Raw genomic sequence first — 20,331 nt, 5'->3', positions numbered from 1 at the left:
CCCTCCCCGCACTGCCATGTGCTGCTCCTGCCCTCTGCCTTGGAGCTGCTCCCCAGCCGCCTGCTTGCTGGCGGGGGTGGTGGTAAGGTCAGGGTGTCCCCCTCCCCCTGCTTACCCCTTCTTCTCCATATAGAGCAGGGTGCCTTGTAGAAAGTGAGGCTACATTAACAACAATGTATTAACCCATGAGGGCTCAGCCGAGTGCTAGTTCATCATTTAGCACAAGGGTTCTCAAACTGGGGGTTGGGACCCCTCAGGGGGTCATGAGGTTATTACATGGGGGGTTGCAAGCTATCAGCCTCCACCCCAAACCCTGCTTTGCCTCCAGCATTTATAATGGTGTTTAAATATATTAAAAAGTATTTTTAATTTATATGGGAGGGTCGCACTCAGAGGCTTGCTATGTGAAAGGGGTCACCAGTACAAAAGTTTGAGAACCACTGATTTAGCAGCAATGCGTTCCCTGGGAAATATCCCACCCTCTTCCACCCTCTAACTTCACCACTTCAACCAAGCTTCACAATCATCATAGCTGTGAACAGTATTAAATTGTTTGTTTAAAATGGTGGGTGGGTGGGTGGTTTTTTGGTCTGGTGAAAAACATTTCCCTGGAACCTAACCCCCGCTATTTCCAGTAATTCTTATCGGGAAATTGGGTTCGCTTAACATCGTTTCGCTTAAAGTTGCATTTTTCAAGAACATAACTATAATGTTGAATGAGGAGTTACTGTACTGACAAAGATGTTACTGTCTGACTCTTACTTTGCAGATATGAAAACTGGGTGCTGATCTGTCTTGTTCCACATGACTTACTACCTGTTGCAGATGGCAGTCACAGCAGAGATGTATGGGATGGAATTAGTTTGGAGATTAAGGGTTTGTCTACACTCCCCTGCAGTTTGGAGGAGGGTGGGGAGAATAGAAGTGCACCCCAAAATGTTGTGGTGTAAGTCCCCCATATGAATACGTGGCATGAACTAAAAGGTTCCTAGTTTGTGTTAATGTAACCTACTTCAAACAGGATTACATTAATGCAGGCTAGGAACCTCTTAGTTCATGCCCACAGCATCAACACAGGACAGTTACAGCACAGCACTTCGGTGCACACTGCTATTCACACCCCACCCCATTGTCTGAACTACACGGCAGTGTAGATGTAGCTTCAGTTTTCCTTTCATCTTAGAAGGTGGTCACTTTGGAATTGAGGCAAAATTGCTGAACAGTAGAGAAGCTTGTACTCTTGTTTCCTATTCTGTGGATAGATCTAGGGCTTCTGCATCCAGACTTGTCAAAGCCAGTTCCTATCACGAATAGTAAATATAATCAATATCTAAAAAAAAATGAAACATAAAATATAAATGTATAGTAGTTGAATAGAGAGGTGTTAATAAACTGATCCTCAGTTGTCACTAATGGCAGATATGCTCTTTTTTTTAACCAGAAAGTTGGAAATTTCCTCAGGAAAACTAGCCAGATTTGCTGATGGATGTGCTGTAGTGCAGGTAAAAAAAAAATCTATGCAAACTCAAAATGTATAAGTCAACTTCGATAAATGTACTGGTTTTTGTTGAGATGTCTCAACCATGTACGGTAATTGGACTCCCGACTGGATCCACAGCTAGCTACAGCGTAGAAAAACACTTTTTATAAGGTTTCCAGAAGCCTCATCAGTGCACTGTGGATTCATGTGTTTTCTCTTCACTTGGAAAATTCTCTACTCAGAAATGAAACTAAATGATACATTTATCAAAATGTTTTTTCTAAAAGTAATTTCACTGTTTTTAAATCAAGTTAGGTGATACATCAGTGATGGTCACAGCAGTCAGTAAAACAAAGCCTTCTCCATCTCAGTTCATGCCATTGGTGGTGAGTACTAATTGTAATTACACAAACTGCCCAAATTGATAGCTATAAATAATAGTAGAGAAGTAGAACTTGAGTTCTCAGACATTTCATTTGGTTTTTAATATAAATTGTTTTGTCTCTGTGGCTACAGCAAATAGAATATTCAGCTATTAAATACAGATATATTGTCATCTCTTACCTTTTTTTATAGGTATATTTAAGAAATAGCAGTAATTACAGTTTTGTTTACAAATCCCTGTTTTGTTGTTTAAGGTTGACTATCGCCAGAAAGCTGCTGCAGCAGGAAGGATTCCCACAAACTATCTTAGAAGAGAACTTGGTTCCACTGATAAAGAAATTCTTACAAGCAGAGTAATAGGTATGACAAAAGACTGAGAAAACAGTGTCCAGTACTTTCTTTTTTTTGTTTGTGATATCCTCATTGAAAGATTGAAAAGAGAGGACTACCTGTAACCATCGTTTTCAGCGAATATTGCCTCTTCATCAGTTTTGAGAGAAGTGCATGCCTTAAAGTGCTGGAAATTTCAGAACCATTTTAAGACAATGTCCATTGGGGCTGCATGCACATTCCCTATATGAAAGCCCAAAATACAGTAAAAGCTATTTTATCTGGCATGTTGGGGGAATAGGGGGTGCCAGTAAGTGGAAAAATGCCAGTTAACTAAGAGGGATGGAGTTTGGGTGCGGGACGGGGGGTGGGTGCAGGTTCTGGGAGGGAGTTTGGGTGTGGGAGGGGGCTCAGGGCAGGGGGTTGGGGCCCCGGAGTGGACTCTGGGTGTTGGATCCCGGGGGCGTTCGCCACTTGCGGGGAGCTGCCAGAGGTGATCTGTCCTGGTTGCTCCTAGGCAGAGGCGCGGCAGGTGGGTCTGTGTGCTGCCCCCGCCCTGCCCTGAGCGCTGGCTCTGCAGCTTCTCTTGGCTGGGAACAAGCAGAGGCAGCATGCAGAGCCGCCTCTGCCTAGGAGCACCCGTGTCAGGTCAACACTTGCAGGAAGCCACCTGAGGTAAGCGCCCCCCGGATCCAGCACCCCAAGCCCCCTCCCGCACTCCAACTCCCTGACCCAAGCCCACTCCCACACCCAAACTCCCTCCCAGAACCCATGCCCAGCCTCCCTGTCCCAACTCCAGCACTACACCCCTCCCGCACTTGGAACCCCTCATAGCCATTCCTCCACCTAGGGAGCAGCAGGGACATGTCGCCACTTCTGGGGAGCCAAGTGGAGCCAGGTAGGGAGCCTGCAGGTCCCGCGCCAATCTGACTATAAACCGGACTTTCTATGAAGATTAGAAATGCCAGTTTATAGAGTTTTCCAGTTGGTACAGGGCATGATAACACAGCTTTTACTGTATCTAATAGCTTGTGAGATTTCTTCTTTGCTACTGAAATTGGGATTTCTCATGCCTCAGCCTAGAGAGACATCATCTCTTGGAGCTAATAATTTGTCAGGAGAAAGGAAAGAAGAGGCAACCAAACTGTTTTCTGGAAAAGTAGGAAAAAAAGGAGACAGACTGTTTGGCCCAAATGTATCCTGCTTGCACCTTCCTCATTGTCTGAAAAATAGTATCCAAGATGCCCAAAACTTGTCTCTTGAATGAGATAATGGCACCTTGAGGCTCAATGTTTGCTAAAACTAGCAGGACTTAATAGACAATTTGAAGAGGGGATAGGGTTCTGAACAGACTAAGCCGGGGTGGACAAACTTTTGGGCCTGAGAGTCATGTCGGGCAATAGAAATTTTATGGCGGGCCATGAATGCTCACAAAATTGGGGTGGGGGTGCGGGTTCTGGGGTGGGGCTGGGGATAAGGAGTTTGGGGTGTAGGAGGGTGCTCTGGGCTGGGATCGAGGGATTTGGAGGGCGTGAAGGGGGGATAAGGGCTGGGGTTGGGGTGTGGGAAGAGGCTCAGGGGTGCAGGCTCCAAGCGGTGCCTACCTCAAGCAGCTCCTGAAAGCAGTGGCATGTATCTTCTTCGGCTCCTGCGTGGCCAGGCGCCTCTGCATGCTGCCCCATTTGCAGGCACCGCCCCTGCAGCTCCCATTGGAGCGCATAGGAGCCGGAGCGGGGCCATGTCGCGGCTTCTGTGAGCCGCGGCCCCCAACCCAGCACCCCGGCTGGAGAGCGGGGCCGAGCCGCTGGTGCAGACCCCAGCTGGAGTGCCAGAGAGGGGCCGAGCCACATGGTGCGGCTTGTGGACTAGCTTAAAACAGCTCACAGGCTGGATGCAGTCCATGGGCCATAGTTTGCCCACCTCTGGACTAAGCCCTAGTCAGTGTGCAGAGGTGTATTAATAAATCAGGTTGAAAATCAAAATTTAAAAAAAAAAATGCAACATTTGCTTAACTTCACCATTCAGTTGCGTTGCTTTTCATTACATGTCATCTTATTACAAGCTCTCTGGAGCTAGCACTTTGTCTTTGTTTATGTCTGTAACTGACACATTTATACTGCTACTAATAAATACTCAAATTTTCAAAACGTGTTCTTTTCAGCAGCAGGAAAAGAACCATGAGAGCATTACTGAGCTCTTTATACTTCCATCCTTTAAAAGTCAGTTTGGACATGTGCATGGTTACTGATTTTTAGTGTTTTCAAGGCCCATGGCACTGAGGTTCATGCTCTTAAATAGGAATCCGCAGAGGCAGTTCTAACTGGATAAAAATGGCAATTTTTCATATTGATGTTGTTTTAGTGGCTTGTTTTTAAAAGCTTCATTATTGTTGCCTGGGTCCTTGATGCAGTTTCTGGAATAAGATTTACTTTATGCTAAGCCTAAAGAGGCAGAGCAAGGATATTGTAGGGTTATTTCTTTATAAACAGTTTATTTTTCTTGGTTAGTTTTAAAAAATAAAAAGGTAATCTAGGTGGGACTTCCAAGTATAACAATTTTTAGGCAGGTCAATTTGGTTCTAATCTGAAGTGTTATAATTTAAACTACTGAAATGTATTTATTATTTTGTATAAGGGGAAGCTTAGCTATGTACAAAGTTTATTACTAACTGTGACTTGGAGCGCAGGAATAGCATAGTAGATCAGACCACTGGTACATTGTCAGGTATCCTGCTCTTGTTAGTGGCAGTTGATATGTGCTTTGGAGGAAGACACTAAAATTCCCTGTACAGAAATAACCTGCTCATAAAGGAAGCTTCTTCCTAATTCCCATTCCTTAGTGGCTGGCGTGTATCTTGAAGCATGAAGGATTATGTTCCTTACATTTTATTTTATCTAATATGACAGTGAATATTCTCACTATCCATGTACATAGTCTTATCCTTTTTTGAATGCTATTCAGGTCTTAGACTCAATATCTTTTGGCAAAGAGTTCCACAATTTAATTAGCCTTTGTGTTTCTAAAAATTTTAAATGTGTTGGTTGTCAGTTTCTTTGGATAACTCTTTTGTTTTTTATTATGAGAGGAAAATAAGGATTGCCCAAATTTATCTTAGACATATATGCAATAATAAATGACAATCATTTACTTCCTTCATCCACTGTCTCCTATAAACAGTCATAATCTTAATCTTTCCATGTATGAAAGTTTTGAAATGTTTTTTACAGATCGATCAATTAGGCCGCTCTTCCCAGCAGGCTACTATTATGATACACAGGTGGGTTCATTATTTTTAGTGATAGTCACAGTTCTGTGGGAGCCAAAATAATACTGTTTTGGGCAAGCTTCCAAATTGGGTTAATGTTTTGTAAAATAATGTTAACTGTTGGTGCAGTTGAAGGCTTAACAGCAGCCTTCTTTAATTGTTCAGTAAATAATATTGCTTAACACAGACCAACTACTCATTGCTACAAAGAAAGCTATTCTTTGGAACTGGTCCTAATTCAGACTCACTATCACAAAGAAAGGAGTGGGATTTATTCTCTGGGAGTAAGTAATTTAACTAGCTAGGAGCTGTCATTCCTGCTCAGTAATTTTAGATTAAACATTGATCATAGTTTCTGTTGCATGTCAAGTAAAATAATCCATGCTCGATTTTCTCTTGTAGAAGGTGGGGAAAAAAGCTCAAACTCTGCATATTTGTGCAGCAGAATAAAAATAATCCTTAAAACCCAAGAACCTCTCAATCTATTTCCTGTGACTATATTAAGGTTGTTTCACTGTGGAATTTTCTTTCTCACATTTGTTACCTGTTAGATTTATCTCATTATTAATATTTCTGAAGTATGCAAAGTATAGTTAAAGATAATTTTAAGGGCCTGTGTTTGCCCCTAATTTGGTGGTGGTTGGTGTTAAATATCATTTTTCTCCAGCAGTTTATTGATTTAGGTGTGTGAACATTTTTTTTTCTTCAGATAAATTCATATAATTTTTAGGTCATTGTATTTCTTGTTCCTTGCAGGTGTTTTGATTAAAAAAAAAATCAAACACATATAGCTCAAAATTCTTCCATTTTCTTTTATATTATACCAGATCCTTTGTAATCTTTTAGCAGTAGATGGTGTTAATGATCCTGATGTCCTGGCAATTAATGGAGGTAAAAGTAACTTTAAATATTTTGTAAACTTTTTTTAATTTTTGTATTTATGTAATCATTTAAAAATATATATCTTACCATTTTAGCATCTGCAGCACTTGCGTTATCTGATATCCCATGGAATGGTCCCATTGGTAAGTAAATATTTTAGCTCCAAAGCTTGTCTCTCTTACCAGTAGAAGTTGGTCCAATAAAATCTGTTACCCGCCTTGTCTCTAATATCATGGGACTAACACAATACAACAACACTGCATATAACTTGAAATCTAGTCATTTTAAAATTAAAGGCAGTTTCAGGTACTACATCTGTCCCAGATTCCACTGCCAATTTGTATGATTTTACAGTCATGTTTTGTTTTTCTCTTCTCTCATGCTGTGTTAAGCTCCACACAAATAAGGAAAACTGATTATATAGAGCAAATAGTGAAACTACACAAAAAGTTGCAAATGTACAAAGTAAAACTGAAAAATAGAGAGAATAGATTTTTTTCTAATCTTCTGTGTACTTTTAACAATAGTAGCTACAGAACTACAGACAGATGTATGATCAGTAAAATGGCTTCCCATTAATTCCAGTAATTGTTACAGACGTTTAAATAAAATTGTAAGACTACATGATAGCATTGCAACAACTGTCTAAAAACAAGGCATAGTGCTCAGGTCAGATACTTTTTTTTAAATGGACTTTAACTGCAGACAAAGTGAAATTAGTGATCAGGAAAATACCTTCTAATTTTCATATTCTGAGGAAATATCCCCATGACTATGAAGTATATGGAAAAAAATACTTTTTAAAAGTGTCTTGTTCATTTAATTTTATTTAGCAAGTTATTACAGTTCTATGTAAGTTTCTTTTCCTGTATCACTACTTCAGATTACCTCTAAAGTGTTTTTTTAGTTTATTGGACTTATTAAAACAGTTCTCTTCAAGGTTTTGGTGGGGTGGGCACACATGCTACAATTATTTATTTTCTTATTCTAAGGCAGAGATCGGCAACCTTCAGCACGTGGCCCATCAGGGTAATCCACTGGCGGGCCGCGAGACATTTTGTTTACGTTGACTGTTCGCAGACTCAGCCCCCCCACAGCTCCCAGTGGCTGCGTTTCGCCGTTCCCCGTCAATGGGATCTGCAGGAAGCAGTGGCTTGCACGTCCCTGTGGCCCGCGGCTTCCCGAGCTCCCCTTGGCCGGGAATGGCGAACCGCAGCCATTGGGAGCTGCGAGGGGCTGTGCCTGCGGACGGTCGACGTAAACAAAATGTCTCTCGGCCTGCTAGCGGATTACTCTGTTGGGGTGCGTGCAGAAGGTTGCCGATCCCTGTTTTAAGGAATAGTCTGAAGTATAGCAGCAGTCTTGGAGCATCTCCTATAAGTTGCAGGAAATGTTCCATTAACAGGCAAGTCTTACTGTTTTCAAACCAATTGTTAGCCTTTTCCCTTCAACAATATATGCTTGTAAAATTTCCAAACAATAAAATTTTATTAAACTGGAGTAAAGGTTGATAGAACATATCAGGGATTCAAGGATTTAAAAAAGCTTTAAAAAATTAGAAACTTATGAAATTCTGTATTGACATGATTGCACTTCCTGGGTTTCTAATGTGGTCTTAACACTTTTAAGTGTGTTTTTAATCTAGAGTTAAACTCAGAAATACAGATCAATGAAGGTTTTTGCCTGGGGAACCTATTTAGTTTTTCAGATTTTGGAAATACTTATCCTTGAAGGGCCCCAGGTAGAGGGGAGTAGGATAGGGGCTTTTTGCTTTCTAGACAATCCCTTTCCTCCCAGCCTTTACCCCAGCAATCCTAATAGGGGCTCTTTCGCCAGCCTAAATGTCTCACAGGGAGGTAACTTACATTTCTCAAAAAGAGATTTCCTTTTGTAATTTATTTTTCTTCAACTGATTCATGTTTCAGAAAACCTGTGTCCAAACTACCAGCAAAAATAAGCTTACAACCTTAGAGGCATAGCATTACTATCAGTGACACTGCAATAACAGCACTACCCCAATAAGCCAGACTTTTTCAAGTGTGATTAACTTGACTTGCAAATTGTCTGCATTGTTTGTTTGAATAAACAAGTTTATTTTAATTTTATAATTGTCAAAAGGTCATCTGGCACAAGCACACACAAATCCCACTATTTAAATAGAATTAGTAATTTTAACAATTACCTCCTGAAAGCAAACCAAGTAAAAATGATTCTTTGAATGAACTCCTACTTAGATGCAAAAATGAACCTGGAGTTTCTTCTTAGGCGCAGTAAGGGTAGGAATGGTTGATGGAGAAGTTGTTATTAATCCAACTCGAAAAGAAATGTCTTCTAGTACCTTGAACTTATTGGTCACTGGAGCTCCTCATAGTCAAATTGGTAAGTGGTTAAAATTATTCAACTTCGATGTTTAGTTAAAAATCGAGCATTTTCTCATATGAGCCACCTTTAATCATAATTCTCTTGAAATACTACCTTTGTAATCAAGACTAGATAGAAACAAATAGTAAGGAAGTATTTTTTCTAGTTTGATTTCTTTTGAAGTCATTAATATATTGGAATTTCTTTACTGTATTAATAAGATTCAATATCATTTAGATAAAACTTATGTTGTGCTTTCTGCTTATTCAATTTGAACTGAAACTTTGGAATACAGTATCAATAAATAAAGTTTAAATGTTTTATTGTAATGTGTCCTAACAGCCAGTAAAATTTTAGTCCCCACAGGATCCAACTTTGTGATGCAGAGTTGTTCTGAGAGAATTTAGCTCCTATTTAAAAGCACTGGAAACCTTAAGTTATAAAGCTGCTTAAAAGAGAGAGAATTTTTCTTAAATCGATTAAATTAATTTCCCGAGCCCTGGCAGAAGCCATGGGATGGAAGCCCTGAACTCCGGCAGGAGCCACAGGGGCAGAAGCTCTGAGTCCAGGAGGCGGAAGCCCTCAATCTATGCGGCTGAAGCCCAGGCAGGAGCTGCGTGCGTGTGTGTGTGTGTGTGTGTGTGTAAGCAAGCCTCGAGGACAGGCAGGACTGGGGAGGGTGGAAGGGGAGCTCTGGGGCACTTCTGCACTGCCTGTGGAGGTGGGATCTGTCCCTCCCCAACCCTGCTGAACTAGCATATTTTGGGGAGATTAGATTTCATGGAGAAGAACTTATTTCACAGTCTGTGACACATTTTTCATGGCTGTGGAACTGATAGGGACCAATTCATGAGTGGCCACAAGATTCATCATATACTTGTTTATAAGCTGAATTTCCTATTCCGTATTAATGTACCGGTAATCTTACTGGTTGAGGAAGTGTATAACGTATTGTATTCAGTCTGTGGCACATCAATATTTAAATGCATATTCTAACCATTAACCTATTTTGAAGGCATTAGTTTGACTTCCTTTCAGTTGCATCTTGTGAAATTTCTCCTTACTAACTTATATTTGCAAAATTATTCTGAAATCCTCCCAATTAATTTTTCTTCCATAAGTCCAGCTCTTCAGTTTGCACTTTGAAACTGTTTCTGTGACTCTCTGACCTTTGAAATAATAAAATCAGCCTGGCAGAGATCAAACAGATTAACTAAGCCATTGTCTTAATTTTACCAATACTACATGGGTCTTCAGGTTTGCTTTGTGACGGATATATTTTAACAACTTGTTCTATATCAGTTGAAAACCATGACGGTAACTGACTTACTATTTGACTCTGAATTAATAGTCATGTTGGAAGCAGCAGCCGAGAATATATTGCAGCAAGACTTCTGCCATGCCATCAAAGTGGGAGTGAAGCATACCCAACAAATAATTCAGTGCATACAACAACTGGTAAAAGAACAAGGTGCTGCCAAGAGAACTGTTCAGAAGTTATTTAGTGCTCCAGCAGAGATTGTTGAATGTGCAAAGCAGTAAGTACAAAAACAAATGGTTCTAATAAAGTGTGTTAGTGTGACCAACTTCTGTCACTAACTGACCCTCACTTCTGGGCTTTTTTCATACAAAATATTGTTTGTTTTTAAACATTTGAGTCCCTGACTTATCCTCTGTTTTTTCTTCCTTTTGATAGTCAGAAACCCTGGTCCTCTACCCCTCCTTTGCTTAGTCACAAGGGCAATGCTACTGTAGCAGCCGGAAGACATGAGGATGGGAAAGGAGGAGTCAGAGAACCCATCTCAGATCCTCCTCTCCCACAAAAAATAAGAAGCAAGAAAGATTCTCATCTCCCCCAGATAGAGGAAGCATCTTGAGGCTAAAGCACCTGTGGTTCCCCCCCTTTTTAGAAAAAATTGGGGGAAAAATGGAGCAATCTTGAGTGAGGGAAACTCTAATAGAAGGTAGCAGAGAGAATTCAAGGTGAGGATGAGACAGATCAATACTGGGGAAATGCTGCATGGCTTCCGACTCTCCTTCTGGTGTTTAGAGAGCTGTTACTCTATGCATCTGTACAACCCTCCTAGCAATTCTTTCACCTATCCCTGCTGGGAGGGAAAGCCAGCAAGTGGGGGCAAATACCTCCCTATGAAAGAGGGCTGGGGTGGGAAAGGCACAAGGCCATGTCTCTCTTCTGTCTAACAGCAGCACATCAGAACTACTGAGGAGAGGAATACCAGTGGGCCCACTGGCTGCTTTGTAAGGGAATAGGGAATTTGGTGCTCAAGACTAGCTTAAATGTAATTGACCCACTGAACTTCCTTGTAGTGCTCTTCCAGCATGCAGTCTCCTCTTCCTCTCCCCAGTTTAGAATGTTTTTGTGTTTCAGTTCTCTCTGCCATCTGGGTGGGGTTTCCCAAAGATACATATCTAGTGGGAGACATAAGTTTCCCTATCCCTTCAGCACTCTCACATATCTTTGATGGGAAGGAAAAGGAGTCATCTTACCCCCTAACTACTGCGTATTCAGGGAGGAGAGCACATGGTTCTTTTCTCTAGCCCCATCTCTGAGGACTTTGGGATTGCTGCTCTTTTGAAGAGGCAACTGGAACTTCTCTCCATGTAATCGCTACTGTTCTACTCCATGTTGATGTATAAACTTTTCCCCGAGTTACAGGCAGGGAAGACAGGGCTTCTGTCTGTAAAAGAGAAAAGTGAAGGAGAGCATCTGTCTGGGGCCCTTAACATCCCAAACCATGGAAATATATATCTTTAGAGAGATCCAAATTGACCCCTTGCTGGCATCCCCTCACTTTTTTATAAAGGTGATGTCTTTGTGTAGAATTGCTTTGTAAGTTGTAAGAAGGCAGGCTTATGGATCTGTCAGTGAGGCCCAACTTCCAATAATATAAATGTGTGCTATGTGTGTGATTGCTGGGGAGAGGAGAATTTCTTGGGCACTAATTTCATTTTTAAACACTCTCTATTGCAGCAAACAACCTAAGCATTAACAATGGTATACTTAATGTAAGACTAATTAACTGAAACCTCCCCCTTTTCTTCCCATCCACCCTCAATGCATGCTTTGAAGGGAGCTCTCATAAGCATTATAACTGAGAACTAATGGAATGCAACCAACAAACTCTGTGTTTCAACAATTAAAAGAGAGAGAAATCAGAAAATGATTATACACATGAGAAAGCAGAATTAAAAAAACTACATTGATAGTGATAGCACAAGTATAGGAAATAAAAGCAGTAAATTGGGCGATCAAGGATGAAAGATGCACTAAAAGGCATTATTAAATTATCAAGATGTATAATTCTTTCTTTGGCATGAGCTGAAGACTGTGTCTGCTTAAATCTAAATGTCTTGGGTCCTGTTGGCTTTCAGTCAGGAGCTTATTAATTTTTTGTACATTTCCTTTATAGCAGAAAATTCTAAATATCTTTTAAAATGTCAATAACAAAAGCTCTCCCCACTTTATACTTGCAGTGTCTGGCTCAATATACATTGCACCAGAAAAGTTCTTTTATAGTAGTACTATGTGAAGGTTCCTTAATTGCTTGATGCATCAGGTAGTCTATGTGGGTTTTGTGGATTGATAATATAACTGTCAGTTCAGATAAACTGTCACTTAAAATAAATCTTAGTGAAACTTAAAGTGTGCTGTACATGGTTAAATGAGAATTCCACCAGTTTTGTGTTTGCTCCAATCTTTATAGATGAATCCCCTTGAAAATATGTCATTAAAAGCCATTTAATGAAGTACAAGGTGGATCTGAACATAACTGCTTTTAAATTTTATTTCAACAAAATGTCAAACCATTTTCTAAAGAATAGACTTTATTTACTAAGTTTCAACATGGAACAATATTTTTCTGGCCATAGTAAACTCTTGAATATAGGGTTTTGTATCAGAACAAGTTAAACTTTTTATTCTGTATTATGCTGCTTATGAGTATTGCTATAATACTAATATAAATTAGAGATGTATTTAAATCTTAGATAATCTAGCAACCTTTTTAAAGTCACCATTTTCTTTAGAACACTAAATGCATTTATGATGGTGACTTGTTCAAACTTTGTACAGGTAAACCAATACTAATCAGGTTGTTAATTACTTTTTTCTCTTCAAAAAGGCTTGCCTCTGATAAGGTCTGTGCAGTATTTGCAGATTTTAGCCATGACAAAGTAAGTGTTGCCATCAAAATCTATGGGTTTTTTAATGTCATATTTTAATCAGTTCTCTGAATTTGTTTTAGTTCTCTGAATTAGTCCATGTTTAGATTGTTGTACTGTCCCCATGATATTTCTTTAAAGAGCCACTAACGCTTGACTGTATTTCCTCTTATTCTGCAAGTGTAAGAGAGACAAGGTGGGTGAGGTAATTCCTTTTATTGGTGAGAGAGATGGGCTTTCGAGCCACAGAGAGCTCTTCTTCAGGCTTGAAAGCTTGTCTCTCTCACCAACAGAAGTTGGTCCAATAAAAGATATTCCATCGCCCACCTTGTCTCTGTAATACCCTGGGACCGACATGGCTACAGTTACAGTGCAGTAGTATAAATAAGTTATCAGAGGCTCTTCTCTGGGAGATTCTTGTTTCAGTATGTAATGATTCCTTATGCTCAGATTCATTGCTCTGATTATCTCATTGCTAGACAGCTGTGCAGAACTTTGAGATTGTTGCTTTATTGTTAGTCTGCACTATCAGTGGTAATAGATGAAAATCTTATCTAGATTTCTAGAGATGAAGCAGTTAACAAGATAAGACTTGAAACAGAAGAACAGTTGAAAGGTATTGTACTACTTCGTATAATATTTGTACAATTTTAATAAAAGTGGGCACTGTACTTGAGGCCAATATTCAATACCATTTTATATATATACACACACACACACTCTCTCTCTCTCTCTCTCTCTCTCTCCTGTAACATTATTATGGAGACCTGCAAAGAATGTAACTTTTTTAGATTGGTCTTCTGCCCTTTTTTATGATGTATAAAGTGGGCCTGAACATTTTTTGCTTACCAGAAATTTCTGCTTTGGTGTTCCTTGGTTTTGCTGTAATGCCTGTTTGAGATCTTGGATGTTTATTGAAAGCCCTTACATCTTCATTGAAAGGACATAAGGGTGCTGAATCTTGAACAAAGGCTTCCTTTATCCAAAATGTTAATTAGTCCTAAGTTAAATAAGTTTTAAGAAAACCTGTTTTAAATTGTCTTTGGACCCTAGGTTAAAAACCACTGGTATAGCACAAAGATGAGCATAGTATTTTGTTACTGAAAAGTTCTAATTTAAAATAACTTGATAAAAAATACTGAATTATAAGAAAAAATACTGAATTATAAGAACTAACACTGAAATAATACTGCATTGCACGAAATGGTCGTGTGTAGTATATAACACAGCATAGGGGTCTAGTACTTTGTGTGTATGCGTTGGCTTAGCCCTGGCCCGTTTACCTGAAAATATGTGTTCTTAGCATGTAGGGGAAAGAAGGGGATTGCCATTCACCTTTTCAACAGGTCTCTTACAGTGTCTTTATACCTCCAGTCTCCCACATGAATGCACAGTCCCATTTGAGTTTATTAGGGTGCTTCTGCTCACTTTTGCATAAATAGTTGAGAAAGGAAAGACTCTTATCAAGTCTGCTCCCTTTGCCTGGGAACAGAGTACTGAACAGATAGCAGTTATTGCTGAGATAGTTGGAGACTATATCACTGCAGTAATCAGCCTGTGTCTACCTCCTCAAACTCCTAATGGTGAGGAGGAAAGATATTGCCACTGAACACTCCTTTTCCACATGCTGGGAGGGGGGGACATGATAGAAAAAAGGCTTACTCCTCCTCCTGGCCTACCTTCATGTTGTAAAGGAGCACAAGAAAAAACTAGTGTATGTGAAGGGAGTTGAGGATGCACCTCAGGTTCTCGCCTCCCCCTCCCCATTTGCCCTCGGGGAAAAAAAAAAAGCTATGTCTCTCTGTAAGTGGTCCAGCCAACTGTGAAATCCTCCAAACCCCAGGGTGCATGGGATATGGAAGTCTCTAAGGTTGTATCTTGCACATCTTACTGACTTAGGCCCTGCACAGTTCAGGATTGGCACTATTTCAGTCCATTAGTTTTTACTCTTTTGAAATGTTTGTTTCAGCAGCAATAGAAAACAAGCTGTCTTATTCCTTTTGGTCCTACCAGTCTGAGACTAGTGGAGCACCAACTTCTGTAGCTGCCGGTATTACTGCTTTATGTGTTAATTAGAAGAATACTCTTTGAGCAGTAGACCTGGTAATAGAACTGGTACCATCTATGTGATTTACCCAATTTCTAACAGTTTGGAGAGTGCTCCCAGTTGTGAATAACATGTATAGCAATACAATGGGATTCTGTTGTACTCTAATGCTGACCACAGTGCTTGTTAGTTGATAACTGTTATGGAGCTTGTTTTCCAACTTTAGAAGCTTGGAGTTCTAATTTGTGTTTGGTATCTCTAGAGAAATTTCCAGAGGCTGAGTCTTATGAAATTATGGAATCCTTTAACGTTGTTTCAAAGGACATTTTTAGAAGCTTTATTCTGAATGAATACAGAAGGTAAATGCACAGAATCCTTTTTGAATAAACTCTTTGCAAATATTTCCCCATAATTATGGTTTTCTTGAGTTTATAGTTCATATTTTATTACTATAGGTGTGATGGCAGAGACTTGACTTCTCTCAGAAATATCAGTTGTGAAGTGGACATGTTTAAAACACTTCATGGATCAGCGTTGTTTCAGAGAGGTCAAACTCAGGTAATATTTTCAAACATCAGAGTTGTAGTTGTCATAAGCTGAAAGTTTCCATTAACCATGACATTTGTTATTTCTCAATCAAGTAATTATTGAAAACACCTTGCATACCTTCCAGTGTAAGAAAGTATAAATACATTGCATGCTATTCAGGTTCAGTTTAATATTGCCTGGCTCCCATTAGAAGAAACAATGTACAGAACTAAACTGTGTGCTGTTCCAGTGGAAACGTCAAAATAACATTGCAAAACATAGTTGCCTAGAAGTATTCCGTTAAGCAGAATCACGTGTCCACTTTCAGCCTTTTTTAAATTCCTGAAGAAGGCCCAGCAACCAAAACTTGGGCCTACAAACATGCTTTTCTGTAATTTCATTTAATAAGTTGCAATTTCCTTTCAGTGGTTCACAATAATGCTGCTTATTACTTGCATAAATACATAAGTATTTATTTTAACCCCTCTATGCATTACTTATAAAAAGAAAGTATGTGAGTTTTACATTAAAACTATTGTTTGCTGAAAAACAGCACTGTGTATGCGTTGTTTAGTTCAATGATCAGGTTCACGTAAAATAAAATTGTCTAATTTATCTGAGCTACTACTATATAGGAGATTGCCAAGCAGTTTTTCTGCAAATCTTTTTAAAAGAAAGTTATGTATTCAGATACATTTTATATCAAAGTTCAGAGTGGTGTGGAGGGGAGAGGGAGTCCTTTCTAAACTAGGCTAGAGCATCTGCCTGTTGAGTTTCTGATCTGAGACCTCTTATTAGACCTCAGTTTCACAGCCATCTTTCTTCTGGGGATGGATTGATTATCATCTGTCTAGCTCTTTAACTGGTTAATAGGGGAGTCATTAACGGAGATAATTCCTATTTCTTAAGGTGAAGATGCTACCTCTGTAGTACTCCATACTTTTGCCAGGCCAGGGGGAAAGAGCCAGGAATCAGTCTGTTTCCTTACGAACTGGTGGACGTTTACAAGACCGAGTTCTGATTCTGTCATCTTTATTGCAAAGAAACCTAATGAGAATTGATGTTTGACAAAAATCATGATAGAAACTTTCTGGAATCAACTCTCCTTAAATATTTGTGCGCAATATAAATTGCTTTAAATGATCATAAACTGTATGAGGTTTTCATTGTCCCTTTTTTAATTCTAGGTTCTCTGTACAGTTACATTTGATTCACTAGAATCTAGTGTAAAATCTGATCTTATCACAACAGCTGTGAGGTATGTGACGTATCTTCTATCGCTTTGTTACCTTTATAATAAAGGAGCATGTTTAATTTAAACAGTTGATAAATGGTACTTGAACTGAAAATATATATATATCAAAATTTTCAAAAATAGATGTCTAAAATTAGGCTTCTAAATAAGTCGCCTGATTTTCAATAGTGCCAAATGCCCAGCAGCTCTTTGGAATTGCCTTTAGTCTTGGTTATGATTATAGTGGCTCAGTAGTTACAAACAATAAATCAAAAAATATTGCAAGAAAATATTCACTCTTTTAAATGAGACTATGTAAAAAGAGTCCTAAATGTGTAAAAACTCTACATAAATGTGCCAAATTTTTCCAAGTATTAATATGATAATGAAAACAGTGTACACATTTTACACTTTCAATGTATGTTCTCTACAGATTTGTGCAGTAATGTGCTGTTGTGTAGATTCAGTACATGCAACACTTGGAATAACATATTTGTACCATGTTAGCAACTACCTCTCCAGTGACTTTAGGTGGTGCTAGCCAAGCATAATGTAGTTTTGACTCACCCAGAATAAGTAAAATTGTCAGATTAGTGATCGTTTTTCCAACGTCAAGTAATCTATTCCAAAGACCCAGATTTGTCAGAAGAAAAATCTTTTTAGCTGGTTGAGAAGTTGGTCATACTTCAATTTTAATTACCTCACTGATCGGGTTGCCAGTTTTGGTTGGAGGTTTCATCATGACATGATCTTTAATTAAAGATTAATCTTTAATTACTTGAGATTCCAGGACAATTGTGGAGGGTTGGAAACCCCACTCACTGAAATGAACTGAGAGTTAGTCTACACAGTGGGGTAATGTGTACTACAGGGGGGTGATTTCTAAAATGCACTAACGTGCTGTGTATTAATTGGTCTATGTAAACCCTGCTTATCCACACTAAATGTTCCCTGGTACACTTTTTAACATAGGGCCTGCAAGTGCAAACAAAGCAATGCGCTTTAGAAATCATACCCCTGTAGTGTGCATTACCCCACCATACTCCCCCCGGAACCCAAAGACTTTGGTTTCCCGGAAGCTGCCCGGCGGGTCATGGGAATAACGCCGCCGGATCGCCAGTCGGCATCGTTTATGGTCGGAACTACGACGGTATCTGATCGTCTTCGAACCTCCGACTTACCCCACCATGTAGACAAGCACTGAGTCTCTTTAAAACTAATAATTATTCTATCAAGCTAAGTCCTCTTGCTGATTTACTAATCTTTATGGGTAACAATTGTCTTATTAGGTGGTAAATATTCTTCCCTTAATGCTTGTGTGCAGTCATTTCCTCTTCATGCATTTTGCTCTCTCAACTTTGCTTCAGCTAACACTATTTTCTGCCCAGAGATATTTAACAACCTCATTTCATTCATCTTGCAAATTAATTTGTGCATTCACCCACAGTTCTCACATTAGTGTGCAGTAGGCCACCACAAAAGTGAAGAGAGGGTCCATGTGTGGAATTACATGTGAAATTGATTGAAAGGTTGTCACTTATAGGTTAGCTCCTTCTACTAGTCTCTAATATTGCACTGGATTTGAATCTTTAAGACTTTGATTATACATAGTTTGTATACTGGTTTAACTTTCAGTTAGGGACGCAACTTTTCTGTTAAAATAATCAAATTGGTATAACCCTTTGTGTTTTAACTATAGCAGTATAGTTAAAATGATACAATTTTTGTGTGTAGACAAGGTCTTAAATTCATGTACTACAGGGAAATAGCAATAGAAAATGATTTTGTTGTCCAGCTGATTCACTGAAACACTTCCCCTCCTTTATAGATACCTGTATTTAGTGATAATGGAGCTGTGTAATCTTTTAATCCTACTCTAAATGGAAGCTGATATTCAGTTGCTCCTGTATGATGCTGTCTTATTTTTAATTTCTAGTGGAATAAAAGATAAAAACTTTATGCTGCATTATGAGGTAAGATAGCTTTTCTGTGTTTCACATGTTTTGTTGCATGTTTCACAAACATGAATATGCCTAGGAGTTTATTAATAAAATTTTAAGCAAGCTCTCTTTATACCATAAGCATTTCTCATTCTTTGCTCAAAATATTTCACAAAGCAGATGTAATATAACAGATTTGGAAATTATAAGTACCTTTGGTGATTTTTGCTTTATGAGCAAGTTTGTGATTGTATGATAGAAAAATGAAGATATAGTTCTTGACAAGTTTACTTGTGGTTAGCTTGCCTCCCCTGGTCCTGTGTTATCTTGCAACTGCATTACAGTAGAACTTCAGAGTTATGAACACCTTGGTTCACGAACACCTTGGTTCACCTATGGAGGTTGTTTGTAGCTCTGAACAAAATGTTAGGGTTGTTCTTTCAAAAGTTTACAACTGAACATTGACTTAATACAGCTTTGAAGCTACTATGCAGAAGAAAAATGCTGCTTTCCTTAATTTTTAGTAGTTTATGGTTAACACAGTGCTGTGCTATGTTTGCCTTTTTTTTTTTCCTCTGAGCTGTGTACTTCCCATTCCAAATGAAGTGTATGGTTGACTTGTCAGTTCATAACTCTGAGGTTCTACTGTGTTCTCTGACTGCAAATGTTGTTTTGCATTTATTAAATGTAAATCCAGGATACAACTGGGGTGGTCAACTATCAGGGAGTAATGGTGCCGGAGAGGAAATGTGTTGGCTGAGTTCTCACTGCCTCTCTCTAGCATGTACTATTAAAAGTAGAGAGAATGCAGAAAAGGAAGAAAGAAAGAAGGTGGAGGAAGGGTTTTTTTGTTTGTTTTTGGTTTTTTTTAACCAAAAAGTCTATAGATGGGAAGAAACAAGACTGGTGTAGGAACGACAAGAGAAGGCCAACAGAGGAATGGAGGAGATAACAGTTAAGGCATTAAACACTGATGATCATACATAATAAATTAAAGTTTGTGTATTTCAGAAAATTAGTATGATTTGCTTGGTGAAGTGAAATTTACAGCAAACTAGATCACTATGAAGTAAATCAGATTATCCCTGCTAGCTAAAGCCATGGAACATAAGTTGGACTAGTGGTCCATCAAGTTCATTATTGTATCTCCAACAATGTCTAGTATCAGACACTTCAGAGGAAAGTACAAAAATCCCCCAAATACAAAATTTATAAAATGGAATTTCTTTAGTTGATAAAGAATTTTACAGCTGATGACTTTTAAAGTTTATACAAAAATGAGGAGTCCGGTGGCACCTTAAAGACTGACTAAGATTTATTTGGGCATAAGCTTTCGTGGGTAAAAACCCCACTTCTTCAGATGCATGGAGTGAAAATTACAGATGCAGGCATAAATATACTGACACATGAAGAAAAGGGAGTTACCTTACAAGTGGAGAACCAGTATTAACAAGGCCAATTCAGTCAGGGTGGATGTGGTCTACTCCCAATAATTGATGAGGAGGTGTCAATACCAAGAGAGGGGAAATTGCTTTTGTAGTGAGCCAGCCACTCCCATTCCCTATTCAAGCCCAAATTAGTGGTGTTAAGTTTGCAAATGAATTGTAGCTCTGCAGTTTCTCTTTGAAGTCTATTTTTGAAGGTTTTTTGTTGAAGGATGGCTACTTTTAAATCTGTTGTTGAATGTCCAGGGAGATT

At 39.0% G+C, this 20,331-nt stretch overlaps 1 protein-coding gene and 1 long non-coding RNA gene across 2 annotated transcripts in view; one reads left to right on the top strand and one right to left on the bottom strand.

The window, feature by feature from the left end:
- Positions 1-20,331, top strand: part of PNPT1 (polyribonucleotide nucleotidyltransferase 1) — a 43,482-nt gene that overhangs the window by 1,988 nt on the left and 21,163 nt on the right. The window contains exons 2-15 of the mRNA XM_045010231.1: positions 1,442-1,502; positions 1,792-1,866; positions 2,119-2,224; positions 5,422-5,471; positions 6,287-6,350; positions 6,437-6,484; positions 8,607-8,720; positions 10,054-10,240; positions 12,845-12,896; positions 13,443-13,500; positions 15,194-15,290; positions 15,387-15,489; positions 16,647-16,717; positions 18,630-18,666. Coding sequence (XP_044866166.1) covers positions 1,442-1,502; positions 1,792-1,866; positions 2,119-2,224; positions 5,422-5,471; positions 6,287-6,350; positions 6,437-6,484; positions 8,607-8,720; positions 10,054-10,240; positions 12,845-12,896; positions 13,443-13,500; positions 15,194-15,290; positions 15,387-15,489; positions 16,647-16,717; positions 18,630-18,666 — 1,123 coding nt within the window. The remainder of the gene's footprint in view (positions 1-1,441; positions 1,503-1,791; positions 1,867-2,118; positions 2,225-5,421; positions 5,472-6,286; positions 6,351-6,436; positions 6,485-8,606; positions 8,721-10,053; positions 10,241-12,844; positions 12,897-13,442; positions 13,501-15,193; positions 15,291-15,386; positions 15,490-16,646; positions 16,718-18,629; positions 18,667-20,331) is intronic.
- On the bottom strand, positions 312-17,868 carry LOC123366605. Its single transcript, XR_006578151.1, has 3 exons — positions 17,732-17,868; positions 11,700-11,702; positions 312-322 (listed from the first exon to the last, which is right to left on the bottom strand). It is a non-coding gene; the product is annotated as an uncharacterized LOC123366605 (long non-coding RNA).

The sequence above is a fragment of the Mauremys mutica genome, chromosome 3 (assembly GCF_020497125.1).
Source record: "Mauremys mutica isolate MM-2020 ecotype Southern chromosome 3, ASM2049712v1, whole genome shotgun sequence".
Lineage (NCBI taxonomy): Eukaryota > Metazoa > Chordata > Testudines > Geoemydidae > Mauremys > Mauremys mutica.
Note: the sequence above shows the minus strand (reverse complement) of the source record. Positions and strands in the feature narration are given on the sequence as shown.